The following is a 22,450-nucleotide window of genomic DNA, read 5'->3' on the forward strand; positions in this document are numbered from 1 at the left end:
CCTACTTGAGATTTGATATTTATTTATTTTTGTAAAAATGGGAACACACATTACACATTACACACAGTACATATTGATAGACATTGACATGTAAATATGTGGGATTGTAGCCAAGTGGCTAATTTCCATCCTCAGTCACTTGATTTGTCTCATACACAAGTCACAGAGTAACATGCAGTCATCTGGTTGACCTAGACTGGCCATAAGTAAAATAAATTAGAGAAATAGAAATATAATGTAAATAATATAATTATATAGGCCTAAATAATGTAACCAGAAATGCAAAATATATCAAAGTGTGAGGGTACGTGCCAGGTTGAGTCCTGGTTCAGGAGTCTAATGAGTTTTTCTGTTTGGTGAATACATTATTTTTTTTACTAAACCTTTGCTTTATTTTTGTATGTTTTTGTTGTATTTTGTCAACTACTGAGGGATCCTCCTGTGGACAGAGGAGTTTGTTCAGGAGAGGAGCTTCTTAGAGCAGGTCTGGAGGTTGCTGCCCTATTTCCTGTTCCAGCCGACATGAAGAGGTGTTTTTGTGGTTGTTGTGCTGCTGCTGGTGTAAAAGTTAAAGGTTAAAGGCTCGGAGGTGGAGATGTACTGTCCTTTCTGCTGTGATTGAAGCATCATGGGAAATGTCAACGCTCTGCCCAACAAGGATGTTGGTGAGCGGGAAAAGTAGATTTTTCATATATTGTGCTCTGACGAAATTCAATCCAGGACTGTTTAGGCTGTAAAAAATGTCCTAAATGAGGTTGTTTCCAGTAAACTCTGGACTATATCCCTTCAGGATTGCAGTGGACAAACAGTATGGAGGAATATTACAAGGTTTTTGTTTAGTTTTATGGACGTTATTGACTTATCAGGATTTCATTGGACTACGAACCGGCCTCCAGATGCACTTTGAGGAATAAAAAACTACTCCGGAGTATTCATCAGCATGAGGGTGAATTTCATTTTTTGGTGAACTATTCCTTTAACGGGCCAAAAAAATGGAGGTGGCTCCTCTCTCTTTGATGCAGAACGGAGAGATATAGAAAATCCTTTGTACCTACAGACATCAGGCTTTTGATTCATCTGCAAATGGTTGACGAGCTTCTATACAAATGAATTTCCCTTTAGGGATGAATAAAGTAATATGTATCATATATAAATAAGAGCTTTATGCTAACTTGGGTTAAATGTGTGTCTTTTAAGCTCTGCATTTTACGTTCTAGTTTACTACAATCGTAATGTCGCTTTGCTGATCTAAATGGTAGCCTATTTATTTGTATTTCTTTTTATTTCCTGCCAGCAAACCTATCAGCTGTGGCCAGCCACCAAGGCTTGTCAGCCCCCACAAGTGCAGAAGTGATCTTGTAAATGAGGTCAGTATATGTTGAAATTTAAAGGGGACCTATTATGGAAATATCACTTCTTGGAGGCTCTTTAACATGCAGTATATTTGGGTGTTTGCAATTCCGCCCCAAAATGTGAGAATTGACAAAAAAAATCTGAAATTTTCAGACTCCTGAGGTTGAAATCTATGTGGTTTTACCAGCTGTTCCCTCGGGTGTCTGACAATGATGTCTTTACAGTAAGACACCTGCATTTGTGGAAAGGGGGCATAATATGTGGCCTGAATGATGGTTGTTTAGGGGAGTTTTTATTTATTTTATTATTTTTTTTTTTTATGAATTTCTATTATGAAAATCTAGTTAGATTTAGTCTTGTGTGCTGCAGTTTTAATCCCATAAAGAGAAGGTGGACAGATAAAGGTCTGATTGCAGTGACAGTGACAGTGCAGAGATATCAACCCCCCCCCCACATGTAGGTTAGCCTCAGTGTGCATTGTGTTTCTAAATTTACTCTTAGGAAATTGTGTTTGTGTCTTGATTTAGTAAAGTCACCACCATTTAGTGAAATGCAGCATGCCATACAGTATATATGAAGCAATGACTTGGAAAGCAGGTTTTTTGTCTGTTCTTCACAGTAGGCGACTCTACTGGTCTCCTGCTGTGAGTTTAATACCTGGTGTTTGTTTATTCTTCAATGCACAAAGGAGATTTTGTTCAATTTTGTGTTTGCTTTTATACGTCATGGTAAAAAAAAAAAAAACACAACAACAACAACAAAAAAACAAAAATAATTCTGAGAAAAGCTCCACTGCAGTTCACAGGAAGTGGCTAGCAGTTAACAGGAACATGAAATATTAGAGCTTCTTGCGAAATCATGACAAACAACCCAACAGGAAACTGCATACCACCTACTACAACGTCTCTGTGTGTGTGTGTGTGTGTGTGTGTGTGTGTGTGTGTGTGTGTGTGTGTGTGTGTGTGTGTGTGTGTGTGTGTGTGGGTGTGTGTGTGTGTGTGTGTGTGTGAGTCCTTTGAGCTGCTGTCGCTCACTGTTGCATAAATGGAGAGTTACCGCCCAGGAGATGGGGAACCACTACTTCCGATGATTAGCGGAAGAAAGATCAGGTATCTCCGCTGTAGAGAAAGATGTTAGGATGTAAACAGGGTTAAACTGATGATGCAAACTGGATTCATTCTCCTTTTTTCAATCTTCCCCCTTGTCCTGGAGGGATGCTGTGGAAGGACTCCTCCTCGGGACTATAAGCTGAGACCAACAGGTGATTAATTCAACACACTAATTGTATTAATGTTCCCTCCTGTTTTAGGGTGTGTGTGTTTAAAAGTGTGTGAACAACACGACTCTGTAGATCTGTGGCTTTACAAAGCTGTGGAGGGGGAGATGTTTAAGATGCCGTGCTACGGGGATGTTTGGTCCAGAACTGGAAACGACAGAGGAGGAAATGAAGATACATCCTATAATAGTGGGACGGAGTTTGTTGTTGGAGTGAAGCATTCTGGGAATTACACAAGTCTAAATGGGTAAATAATGTTTCCTATCCTTTTCTCTTAAATACATAAAATGTGGGAGACTTTGTCATCATTTGCCTTGTTAAAGGGTTAGTTCCACATGTTGGCAAATTGGCCCATTGCCATAATCCCTATAGTCATACCAGTAGGTTTGTTACTTTTACTGAAATTGTCGGTGCAAGCTATTTTTAGAACAGCGGAGCAGAGCCGTGAGCTGCTCAGAGCTACGCTACGGAGGCTCATGGGATTTCTTGGTTTCCCTCATCAAACTCATCAAATACACAATCCAACAACTCCACAACGCTCTGGTGGACAAGTTGTGAGCTGCACATTCACCACGCTATGAGATAATAACACAACGTTACCACACAGAGTTGTTTTAGAGGGAAATACAGAGACTGATGATGAAAAACTGTCCCTGAAGGCAACGTGCATCAGCGGTTTTGCATGAATTTCCCTCTACAACAACTCTGTGTGGTAACGTTGTGTTATTATCTCATAGCGTGGTGAATGTGCAGCTCACAACTTGTCCACCAGAGCGTTGTGGAGTTGTTGGATTGTGTATTTGATGAGTTTGATGAGGGAAACCAAGAAATCCCATAATGAGCCTCCGTAGCGTAGCTCTGAGCAGCTCACGGCTCTGCTCCGCCGTTCTAAATACAGCTTGCACCGACAATTAAAGGTAACGAACCTACTGCTATGACTATAGGGATTATGGCAATGGGCCAATTTGCCAAATGTTGAATAATACAGTAGATGTGTAGACATTTTTTTGAATGAATTGTAGTTGAAATGATACTGTATTATTCTGTATGATAATGTATTAAATGTAAATGTGTGCACTCATTCTGATGTTTGTGTTCTCTCTGCTGGCCAAGAGCAGCAGTTTGTTCTTGCAGCTGCAGGTGGTGGAGAAGATCAGTCTGGTCAATCTGGGATGTTTCCAGCCCAATGAGACCAAAGTAATGCTGGTCAACGGGGCAGGTGGGAATATCTCCTGCCCGTGTAGCAACAACACGGCTGTCCGATGGTTTAAGGTGACATAGACACACACCAACAGGGTTACACATTTCATCAACATCATCATCATCATGGAAACATCTGAAGAACAGAAAAACTCACAGCAGTGTGTTTTCTTTTCCCCCCTACAGAAATCTGTGTGTCTGCAGAGTCGATGGTCCTGTGGCGAGAACGGAGTGTTAAGTCTCTGTGAGGTCAAAGCCGACTTCGATAACGGTGTGTTTTTCTGTGATAGACAAATAACTGAGCGTGGAGTCACATGGACGATGAGGAGAGCTGTTACGGTCACTGTCATACGTAAGTCCTATGTGTGTGTGTGTGTGTGTGTGTGTGTGTGTGTGTGTGTGTGTCAACAATTGTCTGTCATGGCCAGAGGTGGGAGGAAGTCCCTATGTTGCAAGTCCAAGTAGAGTCTCAAGTCTTTGCTCTCAAGTCCCAAGTCAAGTCCAAGTCCTAACTGTGCGTTCACACCAAAAGCTTCCAAAGCGTCAAAAACGCTCGAGGGTGGGCGTCAGACAAGACAGCTCCCAAAACGGCAAATATTTTCAGCCGCTTTGGCCGCTCGTCAGGTGACTGACGTCAAAGTTCGATCACGCTGGTCATTGGGCCGAAGGACAAAAAAAGGGAAAAAAAGGCAGCCGACGCCCGACGGACGTCTCTATTCTGACAGGCTGCCGCCAGTTGCTGCTGAACCGCGTCATAGCTCATTACCCTAAAGTTAAACCTGGCTCAACTTCTCATCTGGTGAAGCTTTGGAAGCTTTGGACGCTTTGGAAGCTTTGGACGCTTTGGACGCTTTGGACGCGCGGCGACGCCTGGTGACGCTTTGGACGCTCAGTGTCGCCGGCTCTCATTGAAAATGAATTGACTTCCGGCGTTTTTGACGCTTTGGAAGCTTTTGGTGTGAACGCACAGTAAGATTTTTGTTTCGAGTCCCAACCAAGTCCTAAGATTTTTTTTTCGAGTCCCAAACAAATGGATTATAAACAATGATATATAAAGATCATGACCACGCCTCAATTGTTAAGTTGTTTATATTTTATTGTTAATGTTCTGTCACTTATTCATCTGTTTATTTTTATTAATATTCTATTGTGATATGCTTTGTCAATATAAGCACTGCCTTCTCATGCCAATAAAGCTATTTAAAATTGACGTACAGTAACACGCCAGAAATCTTGTGTGATCAAACGTGATCTGACGTAGCTACTCTGTTGATGGTAGCCATCAAAGATACTCTATTAAACCGTCTTTGGTAGCCATGGAGCTTTAGCCACACTGGTTTGTTATGCTACATGTGCTGCAGTCAGCTGCTTCTTTATTGGTCACATTCAATTTTACGTCACATTCTGCGGAGGCGGTGACTCAGGATTGTCGTGTTCCCCCACACACAAGACGACTTTTGATCCAAACGGTCACAATTGTTGGGGCCAACAATCGTAAATATTGAACATGTTTAATATTTACGATTGTCGCCGCCGACTGTTTTACGAGCCGATTGTAAGATAATCGGGCCATTTTTGTCTTTGGTCGGAAGGGGGAAAATCGGGGCAAAATCAGCCAGATTATCTTTATGTGTGGTAGTAGGCATTAGTGTGTTGGCATTAATTCTACAGCCAAGACTGATAACAGGAGTGTCTGGCTGGCTGCTACAGTATAAAATTGATGTGACAATATTTGTGCTTGCTGCATGTGATTTGACTTGAATTCAAGTCTTTGCTCTCAAGTCCAAGTAGAGTCTCAAGTCTTTGGCATCAAGTCCCAAGCGAGTCCAAGTCTTTTTTTGATTTGATCAAGCAAGTCTTAAGTAATCAAAATCGGGACTCAAGTCCAAGTCAAGTCTCAAGTCTCGAGTCCAAGTCCCCACCTCTGGTCATGGCACCTTAAAACCACATACTACAGTGTTTATGATTACAATTTGTAATCCCATATGAAGTTCAGTGAGAGAGGACTGACAACAAAGTGGTAAATAATAGGTATACAAAGTGCTGTTAATGAGCTACAACGAAGCTTCAGTGTCCAGTCATTCAGTTACGGTGCATTTTAAAATCTTAACTTTACACATGTTCCACCAGTAGTGTTCCTGCATTCGAACCTTATACTCATCTTGAACATTTTCTGGATTTCAATGAAGAAATATGTAAATCCCTAAACTAAAAGAGAGATTTCTACTTTTACGAAAACAGATCATCTACTGTAATCAGATGAAATACTAAAAACAACATAATAACCCTTTACAAGAGTACACCGTGCACCCATCTCAGAAATGTTTTTCTTCATCCACCCCTTTGAACTGCTTCATGTGTTGCTGTTCACACAGAAAACTACCAGGCTTCCACACAGGATGGTTATCTGTGTGTGTGTGTGTGTGTGGTTACTCAGAACTCTATATAGTATGTTGCAGATTAAGAGATAACTGCAGTAACCGTTACAGTTATCTCAGTTCTGCAACAAATATAGAGATAATTACACAAATAGGACTTTACAGGCTGCACTGCTGTTGTTTAAAACGTCTAATGTTGTTCTTAATGAGCACTAACAAGGCAGCTTCTTCTCTTTTGTGGCCTTGCACAGTGGGTCATTAATTAATACAACCAGATAGCAACAATAAGTCTTCATACTAAACAGATTTAGTTTCCACTGCTCTAATTTCCACATCTGGGCTAAAGAGGCAGAGGCACTTCCCCAGTTTTTAACCAGAGTGAAGTCCTGCTTCGCTGCAGTGAAACAATCCTCAACTGCAGATACATCACAGAAATGGGTCAGTGACAAATTTGTTTTTGTTTTTTTCTTCAAATAAATAAATTACTGGTAAAGACCATGCATAAGATTTGTTAAAAGGTATATTTTGCATTCATGTCATTTGAAATGACATTTGAACTTGTTTTTAAACAAAAGACTGAATGTCCCTGACAATGTCAAATGGTGTAACCACAAAAGAATTGTATTAAATATTTGATCCACCTACAGTGGATTTAAGTGTAGTTATAAAAACTAGGCTATACTTTCTAAAAACATTACATTGAAATACGTAAATTAACATTTATTTCACATTTGAATCCAGATTTAGATAAAAAAAAAAAAAACTGGTTACACCTCTTGACAGTCAGTTGCATCGCGTCACTGACCCAAATATCAAAATAAACAAAAACCTTGTCAATACACTAATAATAACTAGAAAATTTCCTCTCGGGAAATTTTGAATGGGCCACGGGAGCTACTGCGGGTTGTGCCATCTCTGTCAACATGGGAATCAAACCCACGATCTTAAGGTCAAGACAGAGCTGATCAGACAGACACATGATCATCTTTCTATAAGCACTGATATGGAGGAGCTGTAACCACATTAGGTTACCTGTGTGTGTGTGTGTGTGTGTGTGTGTGTGTGTGTGTGTGTGTGTGTGTGTGTGTGTGACTGTAATCACATGAAGCTGGCTCTAGAGTCTGTGTGTGTGTGTGTGACTGACTTGTCACATAGTTAGTTAGTAGCTGCATCCTGTGTCAGTCTGATTTAGCTGTGTCTGTGTTTATAAACATTTAAACGAGCGCCAGGTGGATTGTTTATGAAGTTAACGAGCTCTGGCCTGAGGATCAAAGAGGTTACCACGGCGATAGGGGCCCCCGCAGGCTGAGACAGACAGAAACGTGGAGAAAAACAGCCATTTTCTGCCTCTAAACCGGCCTCACAATTAGGCTTAGCATGACAAAACGGTAACTCCTATCAGAACAAAACACAGATCAACGTTGCTCTAAGGACTTACTGAAAATTTCGGTACGATTTGGTGTTTCTACAGTAAATATTTTGGCGACGCTGGCAGTTTTAAAACATCAGGCCGTTCTGCTCCTCTCAGAAAATATTTGTATTGGACTCAATGAGGAGCAGGGACAGACGTGGCCGCACTCAGAGGCTGATTCTGTAAGTTCTGTAAGTCTCTCTGATATTTTGAGCACATGACATGAGAGATAACAAGTTTGTCTTACAAATTCTGAAAAAATTATGTCTGTAGAGTGTAAATTGTGGCCGTGGTGGCAATTTATCCAGAAAAAATGCAGAATGTTTCTTCACTCTCTCCCACTCTAACCGATGATGTCACGCACTCTGACACGAACATTCCATGCAATACACACCCATTATAAACTCATAATTTCTCCAAAAATGATCATGGTCATTGATCAGGGATTGATCAAAAACTATATGACCTATCAAAACGTGGAGTAATACGACAATACACAAGACTTGTGTCTACTGTTTAAAGTTTAAATGGAGTCTCTAGGTGAAAGTATGCCTGAGCAGTAGACGTTTGTTAAACTCCAATGATTGGTCTTTTTCGCTCTTTTTTTTCCGCCCGTCCCATTGACTTACATGCAAAAATTTTGCGCAGTAAATCGCGACTTACGTCGCGAAAAATTCGTAAACTGTTGAGAAAAGTAATAGCACACCGATCCCGATCAAGCCGCACGTTTTGATATATAATATGTCCTGCAACTCTTCGAGTTGCAGGACTAGTAGCGAACCGAAAAAGCGTCCGGAAGATGAAGGAGAAGAATAATAAGAAAAAATCCACACAATAACAGTAGTGCCCGGGCTTCGCCCGGGCACTGGTCCCTGCAGCTATTTCATAGCTGTTGGGACCAGTGCCCGGTGCGATTGCCCGTGGCCCTAATAATAATAATCTACAGTTATTTTCTCAAACCAAAATGTGAGATTGCAAATGACAAAATTTGCACAGAAGTCAGCAACATCCAAGGCATCAGTTGGTTGACGAACACGGCCGGTCTTTTACCTTATAACTTCTATGTGATGGGTGTATTACTTCCCTTTTTATTTATTTGAGTGTTGCTATATTGTACATATACATCATATGATAATCACGAGTGTTTTTTAAAACTTTGTTGCCATCTGTTGATGGTTTGGTCATGTGACCGAAGGTATATGAACACACCCAGCAACGCCAGAGGCGAACCTGACGACGCTGAAAGCGGAACGCGTTGTTCATTAATAAAGTATATCAGCAGAGTCTTATCAGTGTGCGGTGGCCGTCTTTTTCTATTGATTACCTTTTTTTTAACCTTGGTCTTGTGTCAGCTCTCTCTTGTGTTCGGGTCGGTTTTAAATCAGCTGTAAAACACACGAAAAACAACTATTTATCATCCTTTTGTTTCTCATCTCTTGGTGTTGGACTTTCTCCATCTCAAGTCAAGTGTCTTTATTCCTCTCTAATCATATACAGTAGTAGGTGTTTTTCCCATATGTGTGTTTTCCTAACGCAACAGAATATCTACTGAGTGTGAAACTTTTATTTCCCATTCCAAACCAGCCCAGATGGAAGCAACGGGCCCTCCCAGGTTTGCATATCCTCTCCCCAACACTACAGAGGCGGTCCAGTTTGGTAAGTTTTGCACTGTGACAACAAAAAGACACATTTTTGAACGTATACAGTGCTGCTTGAAAGTTTGTGAACTCCTTGAGTGATTTGTCTGTTTTATGTTTATTAAATATCCGTCGTTTTGTCCCCAAAATTGGCCTTCAGCAATCTAGTTTGTCTTTTTTTGACTTGCTTTGACAAAATTGAATTATTTGGCCACAATCACAGTCAGCATGTTTGGAGGGTTCACAAACTTTCAAGCAGAGCCATATAGGGTTGTTTCTTTTTTGAAGTCGGTGTACGTATGTGGCTTTCAAAACTATCTAACAAGTCTTTCCAATGATGATTTATTGTAATTTTTTCACACTGTACTATCTGATAATGATGTGATGGTTTCGAATTTAAATGACTCACTCTTACATCCTCAAAACTGTTTGTTACCACATGTGTGAGATGTGTCTTTCATGACTGACAGCTGCAGTTTGACACAAACCCTTGTTTTCTTGTTTTACCGTCACAGGTCAGTCTCACAGTCTGACCTGTGACGTCTATTTTCCCTTTGAGGTTGAGCCTTCAGCCCGGCTGCTCTGGTACGTGAGTCACAGCGGCAACGAGGAGAATATGACTCTGCTGCCCATGAGCGAGCTACAGTGAGTCAGCGATTTGCTTTCGCCGCTGAGTAACCTTCATTGTGTAGCTTGCACGTAGTGTTTCCTCACTCAGGTTTAAATGTATTTTTGCAAGATAAGGTAAGTTCTCACGGGTTTTCATTCCCTCTCTGATTCAGATTCAAGGACAGGGAGTCAACATCGTACTGGGAGCGTGGCGCTGTACGGACAGCCTTCATTAAACAGGTGACTCAGCAACACCTGAGCTACACTTACACCTGCATCGCCAGTAATAGCAAAGGGAGCCAGAATGTCACTATCAAGCTCGTGGAGAAAGAGAAAGGTACTGTCGTTTACATTGCATATGTATTATACAGATGTGGATGAAATAGTTGGTATACCCTCTGTTGAAGAAAAAAGAAAAACCCACAATCACACAGATGCAAAAATGAAGCCTACAAAGAAAAGAAGATGCACCTACTGAGAGGCAGCAGCCGGCCTGCTGAGGCGATCGAACCTGTGATCGGCCGGTCAGCCTGCGTCGTCATCCCGGGGGAGAAATGGGCAGATTAATTTATGGTCTCATTGATTAGTTTGTTTAAAAAAAAAAAAAGTGAAGCTTCAGGTGTGTGCTGGTCAGAAGAGCAGCGCTCTGTATGTACAGAAATCACCACATTTACATCAATTAATACATGTTTTACAATTAACTAATCGGTCTACATTCAATTTAATTGTGTTTTTCATTAAATAACGTTTCTATTTCCATGCATATCTGCGGCATCTGCATAAAGTTTAGTTTAGTTGATTTATTTATTTCAATCATTTATCAAGCATATAAAACTCATTAAAAAAATGGACAATACTGTAACTCTTGAATGAAAGGGGGCAGAAAGAAGCAAACTTATATTGTCTACCCCTTGTTACAAGAAGTTAATTCACAAATGAGATAATATACATCCAAGCGAAATGGAAGTAAAAGAAGAAAAACATCAACAAACAACAATGTCTACAATATAATAAAATAGGTGGGGACCTCAGGTAATTTGTAATAATTGCGGAGGACGTCTGTGATCTTAATCCTGTGCGAATGCGCCATGTCAGTAATTTTTAAAGTAAAAATTCCCCCGCAAATTACTTTATTATTTCACCAAAGACCGACGTCCCGTGGTAAAACTAGTCCCGTGCGAATCTGCATCTCAGTAATTGAAGGGCATTCTTTGTTCTTCCCCGGTTTAAACCATACTTTAGGCCTACGGGTTGAAACATGGAGGCTGTGGAAATTATGAGCGGCATTTTTGAAGGCGTTTAGGTGCAAACACACGGGCTCGTATCGGTGCTGGACCCATTTAAATGAACAGCTCGGATCCATAAAAAGAGCAAAATTTCGGAGGATATTGAGATGGATGATGGCGGCTTTCAACAGGCTTAATAAAAATGCCGTGACGGCCTGTTATTGCGACAACAACTGCACTGTTGTGAAGTCACGTTGCTGCTTTGACATTTTATTTACATTTGCTTGGCACATGGATGTGACAGCAGCGGATGTTACGACGTGCAGCTTTGACGTCATATCGGAGCCTTAAAGTCAGTAGATTAGAGTAAAATACAGACTTCACTTATCCCGTGCGAATGCACCGCAAGAAACACAGACGTGGGGGGGTAATTTACAAATGACCAGACGTCCCCAGGTAAAACTAATCCCATGTGAATAGGACTAAAGTCTCAGGTCAGAGATCCTCCAACAGGGTAATGACCCAAAACAAACACAGCAGCTACAAAAAGAAGAAGTTTCCTTCTATGAGTCCTGATCTAAATCCTACTGGACATCTGGAGAAGGACAACCTTACACCTGAGACAGCTGGAGTCGACAGGTGCATCACCTGACTGCAGTGACTGACTCAAAAGGTCATGCAACAAAATCTTAAGTTAAGGTTAGGTTAAGACTACCATCATTTAAAGCAGAAGTCAGGTGAATGTTTGTGTTAATCTAAGTCTTAAATAGTTGTATCTTCCGACAGCAATCACTTCTATAGAGTGTTTGGTCTGAAACACGGGTCTGTCAGTCACTCTGCTCTGCTCTGAGCCCAGGAGAAAACTTTCCTTGTATCCTACAACCTTTATCCAATGAGGAGAGAGAACGGCATAAAGGGGCAGTCCTCTCTGTGTGTGCAGCCAAGGGATGCGCCTGAATGTGGTGACGTAGGGACGAGGACCGATAGATCCATGACGAGGGCGGGGGCTGCTAACTCCATCTGACTGACTGATAGCTTTAACTCCAGGCCAGTTTCTTTAGTTTTTTGGGTTTTTTTTGTTAATAATTCTGTGAACCACAATTCAAAAGCAACGACTGATTTGATTTTCGTCTTTGTATTTATTATTACTTTTGTCAATTTCAGTGAGGTTTTCTTTCTTTAACAGAAAGGCACCAACAATTTTGTCCACGTCTGTAACTGTTACTGTGATATAACGTTAAATGACTGCAGGGTATCAAATCTCCCCTCCTCCTACTGCAAACAGCCATATTAACACAGTTATGTTTAAAGGGACATTGTGTAACTTCTCCTTAGGACCCACCCTTCATCATCACTGTCATCTGCAGCCACCACAGACACTTGCAAAAAAACAAAACGTTTTATATGTGATTAATATGTCGACAAATGCCATTTAAAGACACAGTTCAATCTGTTAACGTGCATTTCAGAGGTGGCTGCAGTGTCATGGCGGTCACTGGTGGGGGGTCCTGTGGTGTCCCTGGTGCTGGTGGCCGGGCTGGCGATCGTCGTGCGCGTGAAATGGCTCGAACTAAAGATCATCTACAGATGCCACTTCCCACTTAGAAAGCATGAAGAAGGTAAAGTAAGACAGACACCACATGCATCAGTTGTTGTAGGTTAGATTTACAGATAACACTGCAGGACTAACATTGATACAAGATAAGATATTTCTTTGTTAGTCCCACCATGGGGAAACCCCCCCCCACTGCAGCTGCAGCAGCAGCAGCAGCAGCATTAACAGCAGCAGCAGCAGCAGCAGCAGCAGCAGCAGCAGCAGCAGCAGCAGCAGCAGCAGCAGCATTAACAGCAGCAGCATTAACAGCAGCAGCAGCAGCAGCAGCAGCAGCAGCAGCAGACCTCAATGAAAAGAATCAATATCACAACAAGACACTAACAGGCAAAAACACTGATCAATTTTGAGATTTTGGGCTATTTCTCTTCCTGAACATGTAGCCTATTCTTTCAGAAAAGTGGAAAGAAATGGTAGAAAATCCACATTAAGGTGGTAATTTTACTTCATTTTGTCTCTTTCGTCAGTAGATTTCTCCTAAATTTACCAAAAGTTAACAGCTACTGTGACATACTGTGCTGTGTCTCTCTCCTGAACAATGATGTAGACTCCAAAAATTGTTGTTTCCTTTGTATCTGCAACCAATCGTAAAAGTATGATTTACATTAACAGTCTATGGAACTTTACAGTCCAAGTCTTTAAGCCGTTTTCTCAGAAAGAGTTTTTCAGACTCAGACTCTGAGCTAGAAATCTCCACTTCAGCAGCACTTCCAGACACCAAACCTTCCACTTTGATCCCTGTCTATATTCTGAAGGTTTTTACAGAGGGGATTGTTGATATATCATTCACAGCCTCATTTATACAACATTTTATTCCTAAAAACCGGGCGAAATTAGATTTTTTAGGGCTGGGGACAGTATTCTCTCTTTTACAGAGTGATAAAAAGAGATATCCAAAATCCTCCTCTGGAAAAACTTCTGACTCTAATGTGTCAACAAAATAAAACAAGAATTTTGAAAGTGGCTTTATCCATTGTTCAGATTTCAGTTCTGGAAATGTATGCAAAATAGCGAATATTTAATTAGATATTGCCTCATTTACATATTTAAACATAAAATTTGACAGAACTTTTTATACAAAAAAATATTTGTGATAAACTTGGGAAGTTTCATGGTGAAATCTGTTAGTTAATTTTTTCCCCCCCATTCACCTGTAGTGTCTCCCCTTAAATAATAAATACAAAGCAAGAAAAAACAAAACTTTGAATTACTGTATATATATATATATAATGTATATAATATATATAATGTGTGTGTCTTTATATTAACTACTGTACATCGTGTGCAGTGTCAGATCATGAGATTTTTCTTGTTTTCGACATCAGACAGAAGGTGTGAATAAATGTGACCAGTGTTATGAAAGACGATGGCGAAGAACTCTCGACACCTGTGATTTTGTCAGAGTGTCACATACGTTTGGAAACCCCTGCGATATTCTGTAAAAACCTTAAAACCTGACGTCTGACGTCTGAACGCAGCGTGTGTGCGCTCGGCAGCATCCTGACCAACTGCACAGGATGTGGCTTTGCTTCTGAATACCTCGACCGCTACAGCATGAAGCTGCAACCGGTTTCTCACGTCATTTAACCCAGATAAAGATAAATATTAATGATGTAGTTGATGAATATTGTGATAAAATGTGGCCTACTCATGCATGCACCTGAAAAAATCTCTAGGTTGCACACAGGGAACATGCACACAGGGAACATGCACACAGGGAACATGCACACAGGGAACATGCACACAGGCCACATGCATTCATGTAACGATACTGATACTGATCGTATCAGTCGATCAGGTTTCTAAGGTTTTGGTGTCAATATTGTTTTTCACTTTCACTCACAGAGGAGAAAAAGTTCGATGTGTTTCTGTCGTATGTGTGGAGCCCTCCATCCCCAGAGGAGGAGGAGGAGGAGGAGGAGGAGGAGGAGGAGGAGGGAGGACCAGGAGGAAGAGGAGGAAGAGGAGGAAGAGGAGGAAGCGCTAAGGACCAAGAGGAGGGTAGGCCACTTACAGCTCACATGAACCTGTTGTTGTTCAAAAGGTTTAATCTCATCTTAAAATCCCTTGTTTTCCCATCCAGGATGACGTAATCCGTCTTTACTTTTATCCCAGCTGTTCGAAGCACAGCTGGATTAAATCAGTCTGATCAAGATACAAACTTTTAAAGGGATAGTTCACCCAAAATTCAAATTTCTCAACTCATTATCTCCTCCCCCTCATGTGGACTAAGGGCTGGGAGAAGTTTCAGAGTCCTCCGTGGCTTCTCTGAGTTACAGGGGGTCTCGGCGTAGCAGTACATGTCCATATGACGGTTGCAAATGGATATGAACTGTCTTCGTAACAAAAAGACACACCAAAAAACATCCAAATACCTCCATGCTGCTCGTCTGTAATGTCCCTCTGGTATTGAAGCCCCGACATGAGAAATTGTTACGAAAAAAATTAAATAAATCTATATTTTAAGCTTGTTTGTAGCGGAAGCTCCCAGATTTGCGGAGCCGTGAACTGGGTGTCGACATGAGGGTGAGTAGATAATGAGTGAAATTAGAATTTTGGGTGAACTATCCCTTTAAAGATGACCAAATCCAGATAATGAGTGCTAAATGGGACTGAAGGCTGATAGGTCTGTAAACAACGGGTAGAAAAGTAGCGTGAGGTCACTCAAAGTTTACTTGTTTGAAAATGTTGTCAGTTGTGATCCAGGATCTTTATTTCTAACATTTAACGATGCAAATAAAAGTATCCAAACGTGTTCAAAAAGTTAGAAAAATACTCATCAAAGTGTCGATATAACTTCACCACAATGATTAGAAAAGACGGACATGAAGTTTGGTGCATGGTGCCTGTTCTAGACCAAACTTTAACCTAGTTAACTTTATTTACTTCATCTGTGCAATGGTTTAAAATCCAGGTGCAAAATATAAATCAATACAAGTATATATACTGTATATTGTACTACATTATACGTTTTGTAATTTACCAGTTTGAATTTAATTTGAATCACATTTTGTTCCTGAATCGACCAAACTGCTCCAGATCCTACTAGAATGTTCTGAACAACACAAACTGAGGATTTTGATCCAGATTAAAACCAAAACTGGATCACATGATCTGATCTCAGAATTTTAGTTTTGAAACAACCCATTTTCAAGATTTGATCCGCTCCATTATCCAAACTCTGATCAGATTTGAACGACTGGGCCCAGAAGCTGCTTTCATCTGCTCTTCCTTGACTCAACAATCTCCATTTATCCCAGTAATCAATGTTGTAAACTGGGTGAGGGATCTCTCCTCTGGCTCTCACCCTGAGGTTTCTCCTGCTTTGTTTGTTTTCTTGGGAGTTTCTCTTGAGGGGTCAAAGGTCAGAGGATGTTGTGATTAGAGCTGATTCGGTCCAGAATGATTCAGTCGATTCATTCGATTGGATATTGATTCATTTTGAGATGCTTCAGACTGATTTTACTTGGTGATGAAAGAGATATGAGAGAGATCTCATCCTGTCAGCCTCGCTGCAATCACACAGATCTTCCCCGATAGGAAACAGGAAATGGTAGTAGACATTAAAAGATCAATTTAGGGAAATGGTTTATTTATTTATTTTTTAAACCCTGCCCTACTGTAGTTATGATGCCATGTAAAAACCTTTGAGACAAACAGTTTGTAAAAACACTGGGCTTTGCCTGTAGAAATGTAATATTTCTCTGCCAGAGGACAGAAGCCAAAAACGTCTTTAACTGGGATAAAACACAACTATCCTTGGTATCGTGACATGAAGCTATTTTTAGCTTAGAGGCTGATCAACAACATATTTTCACTAATGGTTTGCGTTGTAATGTTAATTTTGTGAAACATAAGTTATTTCTTGAGTATAAAGAAAAATGGGCGAATGATATCTGGTTTAAACCAGAACTCAGAACCTGTTGCCAGTTGAAAAATGTTTATTATTCAGAACCCTGTGACTTTGCCATTGGATAGATCCAAGAGATGTTTATGTGATTCTCCCTCTGGCAGCAGAAGTAGGAAGGTTTAACTCAGTACCTGAGGATGAAAGACTCTGCACATTATGTAATCTAAATGTAATTGAGGATGAACTGCATTTTGTGTTTCATTGTCCGTTATATGACGAAGCCAGAACAGGAAGTTTCTGTTTCAGAAAATGCAAAATGTGAAACCTGAGTTGTTTTGGGCTGATGGTGATGATGATGATGAGGTAAAGTTGGAACGGTTCTTCAGAAAAGAAAAGAAGTCTTTACTAGAGCTACTTTCATAAAAAGGGCCTGGTCAAGTGAATTATTGATGTGAACTCCATGTGGTTTCTGTTTCTGTTTGGTTTTGTCTGAGCTCTGATGATTTAGTTTGGTGTCTAAATATGATGATAATGTGTCTTGTAACTAAGCCCTGATAGGCTGCTGCACCACACGTAAATAAATATAAATTCATTCATTCATTCATTCATTCACCAGCAGCACGTTCATCCGTCATGAAGCGTCTGAACCCTGAGGACGCTGCAGCTTCGTCACAGAAACAGAAACCACTGCAGCAGCTTCTGCCCCCGGTGCTGGAGGGGCGGTGGGGGTACCGCCTCTTCCTGCTGGAGAGGGACCTGCTCCCAGGGGGAGGTCAGTGTGTGTGAGTGTGTGTGTGTGTGTGTGTGTGTGTGTGAGTGTGTGTGTGTGTGTGTGTGTGTGTGTGTGTGTGTGTGTGTGAGAGTGTGTGTGTGTGTGTGAGAGTGTGTGTGTGTGTGTGTCGGTGTAGGTCAGTGTGTGTGTGAGTGTGTGTGAGTGTGTGTGTGTGTGTGTGTGTGTGTGTGTGTGTGTGTGTGTGTGAGTGTGTGAGTGTGTGTTGAGTGCATATAGTCAGGGCCGGCCCTAGGATGTTGGTGGCCCCCTAAACCAGGTTTTTGTTTGTGGCCCTGCACTCTAAGCTCAAACACCAAATCACAGGTTAAAACTGAATACAGACGTGTTTATCCCTCTGAGGTTTGAGGCCATTTTCTCAACTTTTACATATTTTCTTACATTTATCTTTTTAAGATACTTGCAGATGTAACAATACTCAAGTGTTTTATGTCTAAATATTAGAACCTCCGCTGTAAGCACACTGAGGCCAGTTTGTCCTAGAACACTGTAGAAAGAAATAATTTAGGCCAAATGCTGGAAATTTGAGGTCTGCTTTTTGAAAAATGTCCAATCCCTTGTGAAAACACTCCTTCAGTCATGAGAATGAACTGTTTTGGTGCTTGAAATAGGATATGAATACAGTAATAGATACGTGTAGAAAACAAGTCTAAAATGACATTTTGTCAGATTGTTTTTTGAGCACAAATGTTGTCATTCTGCCGTTCTATTTTCACCAAATGTCTCAAATGTGAGATAAAAGAAGCTGAATATTGACTTCACATTACATATAAAGCTCATAGCTGCACGTGCAGACCTCAGGATGTTTAAATGACTTGATGAACCCCGGTACCTTTGTTTGGTGTCGGCCCTGCAGATAGTCCTGATGGATTCCTTTTTTTATTTTTAATTATTATCATTATCATTCCAGTGTATACGAACGACGTGGCCGTGGCGATACAGAGAAGCCGCATGCTGGTCTGCGTCCTGTCGGCCGACTACCTCTGCAACAACAACGCTGTGTTTGTGCTGGAAACAGGAATCCAGGTGGGTGGGGCTGCACCTGGACAAGAGTCTGGGATGTTGGCGTCATTTTGGTTTTGGTTTCAAGATTCACGATTCAAGATTTTAGATTATTTAGATTTATTATTTTAGACTTTATTTGTCACGTGTATCGTCATGCAGTTCACTTACAACAAGCAGTGAAATGAAGTCCTGACTTCCCCCAAGACTGTGCTGTCCCTCAAACAGTGCTTATACATACCCTATATTTATAAATAATGAGCTAAAAAGATCATTTCATTTGTCATGGCAGTAGGAATCTAACTACATAAAAAACACATACAATCTTTGTAGAGAGCTTAATCAAATAGGCCTAAAGTGCAAGATGCACACTGGCACGTTATAGTAGCCTGGAAATAGAAACTCCTTTTCAGTCTTTCTGTTTTGGGCTTTTAAAGTTGCTCCTATTATTTGTGGTTTATATGGATGGTAGAAAAAGAGAGGGTTGGGGGTTTATACGGATCACCAGTAGCCACCAAGGGTTCAGCAATACTTGTTCTGCTTCTTGTCATTCTTCCATGTGAACAGTATTTTATAAATCTCCATAACTCGTGTAATATACATGCAGTATTCTTTTGCGCTTTGCATTTTTGCACTAACCCTATTTTAAAATATATCTTTCATATTTAATGCATTTATTGTCAAACACTCATCGTCGTCCTTTGTTGTTGGTTTGTGGTTGCATCTCATTTGCATCATTTTATGAGTCTGTTCCTGTCTTGCTGCAAAAACTAATTGCCCCTTGGGACATAAATAATAAAGTTCAAGTACACCACCTCATCAGGAGCAAAGAAAAGCTCTGACAAGTTAAAAAGCACTTCATCAAACTGCGGTGCCATGAAAACAAAACAGCTCCATATTAAGACAGTGAAATGAAGACAGGACAAGAAAAGATATTACTACATTTAAAATCAAAGCATTCAACTCTTTGTGGTCATAAATCAAATCAGGTCTTTCAGGTGACATAAAACAGAACCCGTTGTCTTCAGGGTTTAATTTTGAATCAGACTGTCAGACTTCCTTTTCATGTCTTCACTGATATAAAGTGAAACCGGCGGCGGCTCGGTGGATGACGGGAAAACAAAACCACCGGTTTTCTCTGATCCAGTCTGAGCCGTTTCAGGAGTTCACTTTGTCTTTGATGAAGAGTCAGTTTCAGTGTGGATTTGTTTCAATCACTGGTTTTCACTTTTCACTACATTAAAGGGTTAGTTCAACATTTTGGCAGATTGGCCCATTGCCATAATCCCTATAGTCATAGCAGTAGGTTTGTTACCTTTAATTGTCGGTGCAAGCTGTTTTTAGAACGGCGGAGCAGAGCCGTGAGCTGCTCAGAGCTACGCTACGGAGGCTCATTATGGGATTTCTTGGTTTCCCTCATCAAACTCATCAAATACACAATCCAACAACTCCACAACGCTCTAGTGGACAAGTTGTGAGCTGCACATTCACCACGCTATGAGATAATAACACAACGTTACCACACAGAGTTGTTTTAGAGGGAAATACATGTAAAACCACTGATGCACGTTGCCTTCAGGGACAGTTTTTCATCAACAGTCTCTGTATTTCCCTCTAAAACAACTCTGTGTGGTAACGTTGTGTTATTATCTCATAGTGTGGTGAATGTGCAGCTCACAACTTGTCCACCAGAGCGTTGTGGAGTTGTTGGATTGTGTATTTGATGAGTTTGATGAGGGAAACCAAGAAATCCCATAATGAGCCTCCGTAGCGTAGCTCTGAGCAGCTCACGGCTCTGCTCCACCGTTCTAAAAACATCTTGCACCGACAATTAAAGGTAACGAACCTACTGCTATGACTATAGGGATTATGGCAATGGGCCAGTTTGACTAAATGTTGAACTCTCCCTCTAATGATTTGTTATTTTTTTCTTGCATGTCTTTAAGGCCTTGCTGCAAAACTCTGCCTTCAAAATCCTGCTGATCCGGACCAGCGGAGGGTCGGCACCACGGCTCGGCCAGCAGGACCCCCTGCTGCCCCCCCTGCCCCCCCTGCCCCCCCTGGTCCACAGAGCGCTGGCGGTGCTGCCCAGTCTGAACTGGACCTCGGGCCGACCCGCCGCGGCCAGCTGCCACTTCTGGAGGTGTCTGAGGAAGTCGCTGCCCGGCCACAGAGCGACGCTGCTGTCACAGCTGCAGGAACAAGAAGAGCCGTGACCCGTCAGTCAGTACTGTAGAACGTCTGTAGTTTATTTATTGACCCGTCAGTGCACACGTACTGTAATATGTTTACAGTAGTATGTCTGTACAGTTATTATGTCTGTAGTTTATTTATTGATTTTATAATATAGAAGTAGTGTTGTAGTCAAGACCACATAAGACCGAGACCAAGTCCAAGACTGAGACCAAACCAGTGCAACCATCTGTCTTGATATTTACATTATTCCTCCTCAGCTAAAAAGAAAAGATGATTCTTAATTTTTCTGTTCTACTTTTTTACTATTTTTTAAAGAAATTTTACCCCTTTTTGTATTATTGTTTGCTCCCACCAGATTTTTCTATAATATTTTGAAAATTTTTACCACTTTTTCTAGAATTCTTGAGTAATTTTAGTTTCTTCTCAATTTAAAAAAAAACTTTTTACTATTTACTATATACTATTTTTTTTTTTACTTTTACCACTTTTTTTAAATTATTGTTTGCCTTTTTTTTTTTTTTTTCCTAGAAATGTTTCTACTTCTTTGGAGAAATTGTACCACTTTTTTTCCAGAATTTTCTCTATAATCTTTCAAAAATGTACGCCTAATTTAAACGTACATTGATTGTTTGTGTATTTCTGATGTTTGCTTCAAAATTTTGTCCAATGGGGGGGGGGGGGTCCGTGGTCTAATTTGTGTCAATTTTGGGTCCTTGATATAAAAAGTTTGAGAAGAACCTATATCTATGTGATACAGTTTACCACCTAAAAAGCAGTTTACCCACTACAAGAAATGGGGAGCGGCTGTGGTTTAGACTTAACTCTCCCTTCGTTGGTGCACAGGCTGGTCCCATCTTCCCAGCACACGAACCTCTGGTCTGAAACAACAGAAACCTCCCAAACTGACATAACTTAACAGATAATACAGATCATTAAAGCTCTTCCTCACAATGCTTCATTCAGCATCAGCAGACCTCATGTCCCTCTTGTTTTGAAGCCCCGACATGAGAAATTGTTCCGCCGGCACTGACACAGGAAGAGCAGTGAACTGAGACACTGGGAGCTTCCGCTACAAACAAGCTTGAAATATAGACTTATTTAATTTTTTTCTGAACAATTTCTCATGTCGGGGCTTCAATACAAGACGGACATTACATACAAGCAGCATGGAGGTATTTGGATGTTTTTTGGACGAAGAAAGTTGGTATCCATTGACAACCATTATATGGACAAATACTGCTGCACGAACCCCCCTGTAACTCAGAGAAGGGACGGAGGACTCCCTTGAGTGAAATTTGAATTTTGGGTGAACTATCCCTTTAAGCTCAATGGGTTAGTCAAAAATATAAGACACAATAGGTTAGTCAAAACATGAGACTAAACTCTACCTAAAGTGAAAGCATAAACAGGTATATAAATCTTTCTCTCCCTCCATGTGTTAACCCTTCGCGCCACCACGGGGTTAATGCTCGACTCCCTCTCATTCTTCAACAGGACACAACAGCTCAAATACAATTCAAAACAACTTACATAAAGACAAATGTGCTCAATCTACTAAACCAATCATTAGTGAGATATATTCAATGTTGATTAGTGATCTCAAAGTGGAGAATATACTGTATGTTCAGTGTTAGTTCTGATGAGGTAACTGTGTGCAGCTTGGCAATCTCCAGTGTAGAGACACACGTTTTTATTTATTAAGACACAATATCAACTTCAGTTAGTAAAGGTAAATATTCAGTGTTAAGACAGTTTTCATCCTACATGTAACATACAACACTACAGAATATAAAAAGTGCAGCTTCTGTTGATGAGCTGAGCTGAAACTGTTGAGTCACAAATGAAACTGTGGAGGAAATTCCCACGAGGGCAGACAGGATGTTCACCTTATATGTAAGGAAAGAATGTGT

General features: G+C 40.8%; 1 protein-coding gene across 1 annotated transcript; it reads left to right on the plus strand.

The window, feature by feature from the left end:
- Positions 1–628: 628 nt before the first annotated feature.
- On the plus strand, positions 629–20,560 carry LOC146989435 (interleukin-18 receptor accessory protein-like). Its single transcript, XM_085773008.1, has 12 exons — positions 629–665; positions 2,705–2,876; positions 3,748–3,901; positions 4,016–4,181; positions 9,203–9,274; positions 9,771–9,900; positions 10,038–10,201; positions 12,560–12,709; positions 14,548–14,619; positions 17,169–17,324; positions 18,253–18,368; positions 20,291–20,560. The coding sequence occupies exons 1-12, from the start codon at positions 629–631 to the stop codon at positions 20,558–20,560; spliced, it is 1,659 nt and encodes a 552-aa protein (XP_085629134.1).
- The last annotated feature ends 1,890 nt before the right edge of the window (positions 20,561–22,450 follow it).

The sequence above is a fragment of the Trachurus japonicus genome, chromosome 3 (genome assembly GCF_045865225.1).
Source record: "Trachurus japonicus isolate A0001 chromosome 3, Traja_1.0".
Taxonomy (NCBI): domain Eukaryota; kingdom Metazoa; phylum Chordata; class Actinopteri; order Carangiformes; family Carangidae; genus Trachurus; species Trachurus japonicus.

What these genes read in the sequence shown, in the direction of transcription:
- LOC146989435 (XM_085773008.1), top strand. Translation starts at nt 629, where the DNA reads ATGGGAAATGTCAACGCTCTGCCCAACAAGGATGTTG. An exon ending in TCTGCCCAACAAGGATGTTG is followed by an intron (nt 666 to 2,704) that starts GTGAGCGGGAAA and finishes ACGACTCTGTAG; the next exon opens with ATCTGTGGCTTTACAAAGCT. An exon ending in CTGCCCATGAGCGAGCTACA is followed by an intron (nt 9,901 to 10,037) that starts GTGAGTCAGCGA and finishes TCTCTGATTCAG; the next exon opens with ATTCAAGGACAGGGAGTCAA.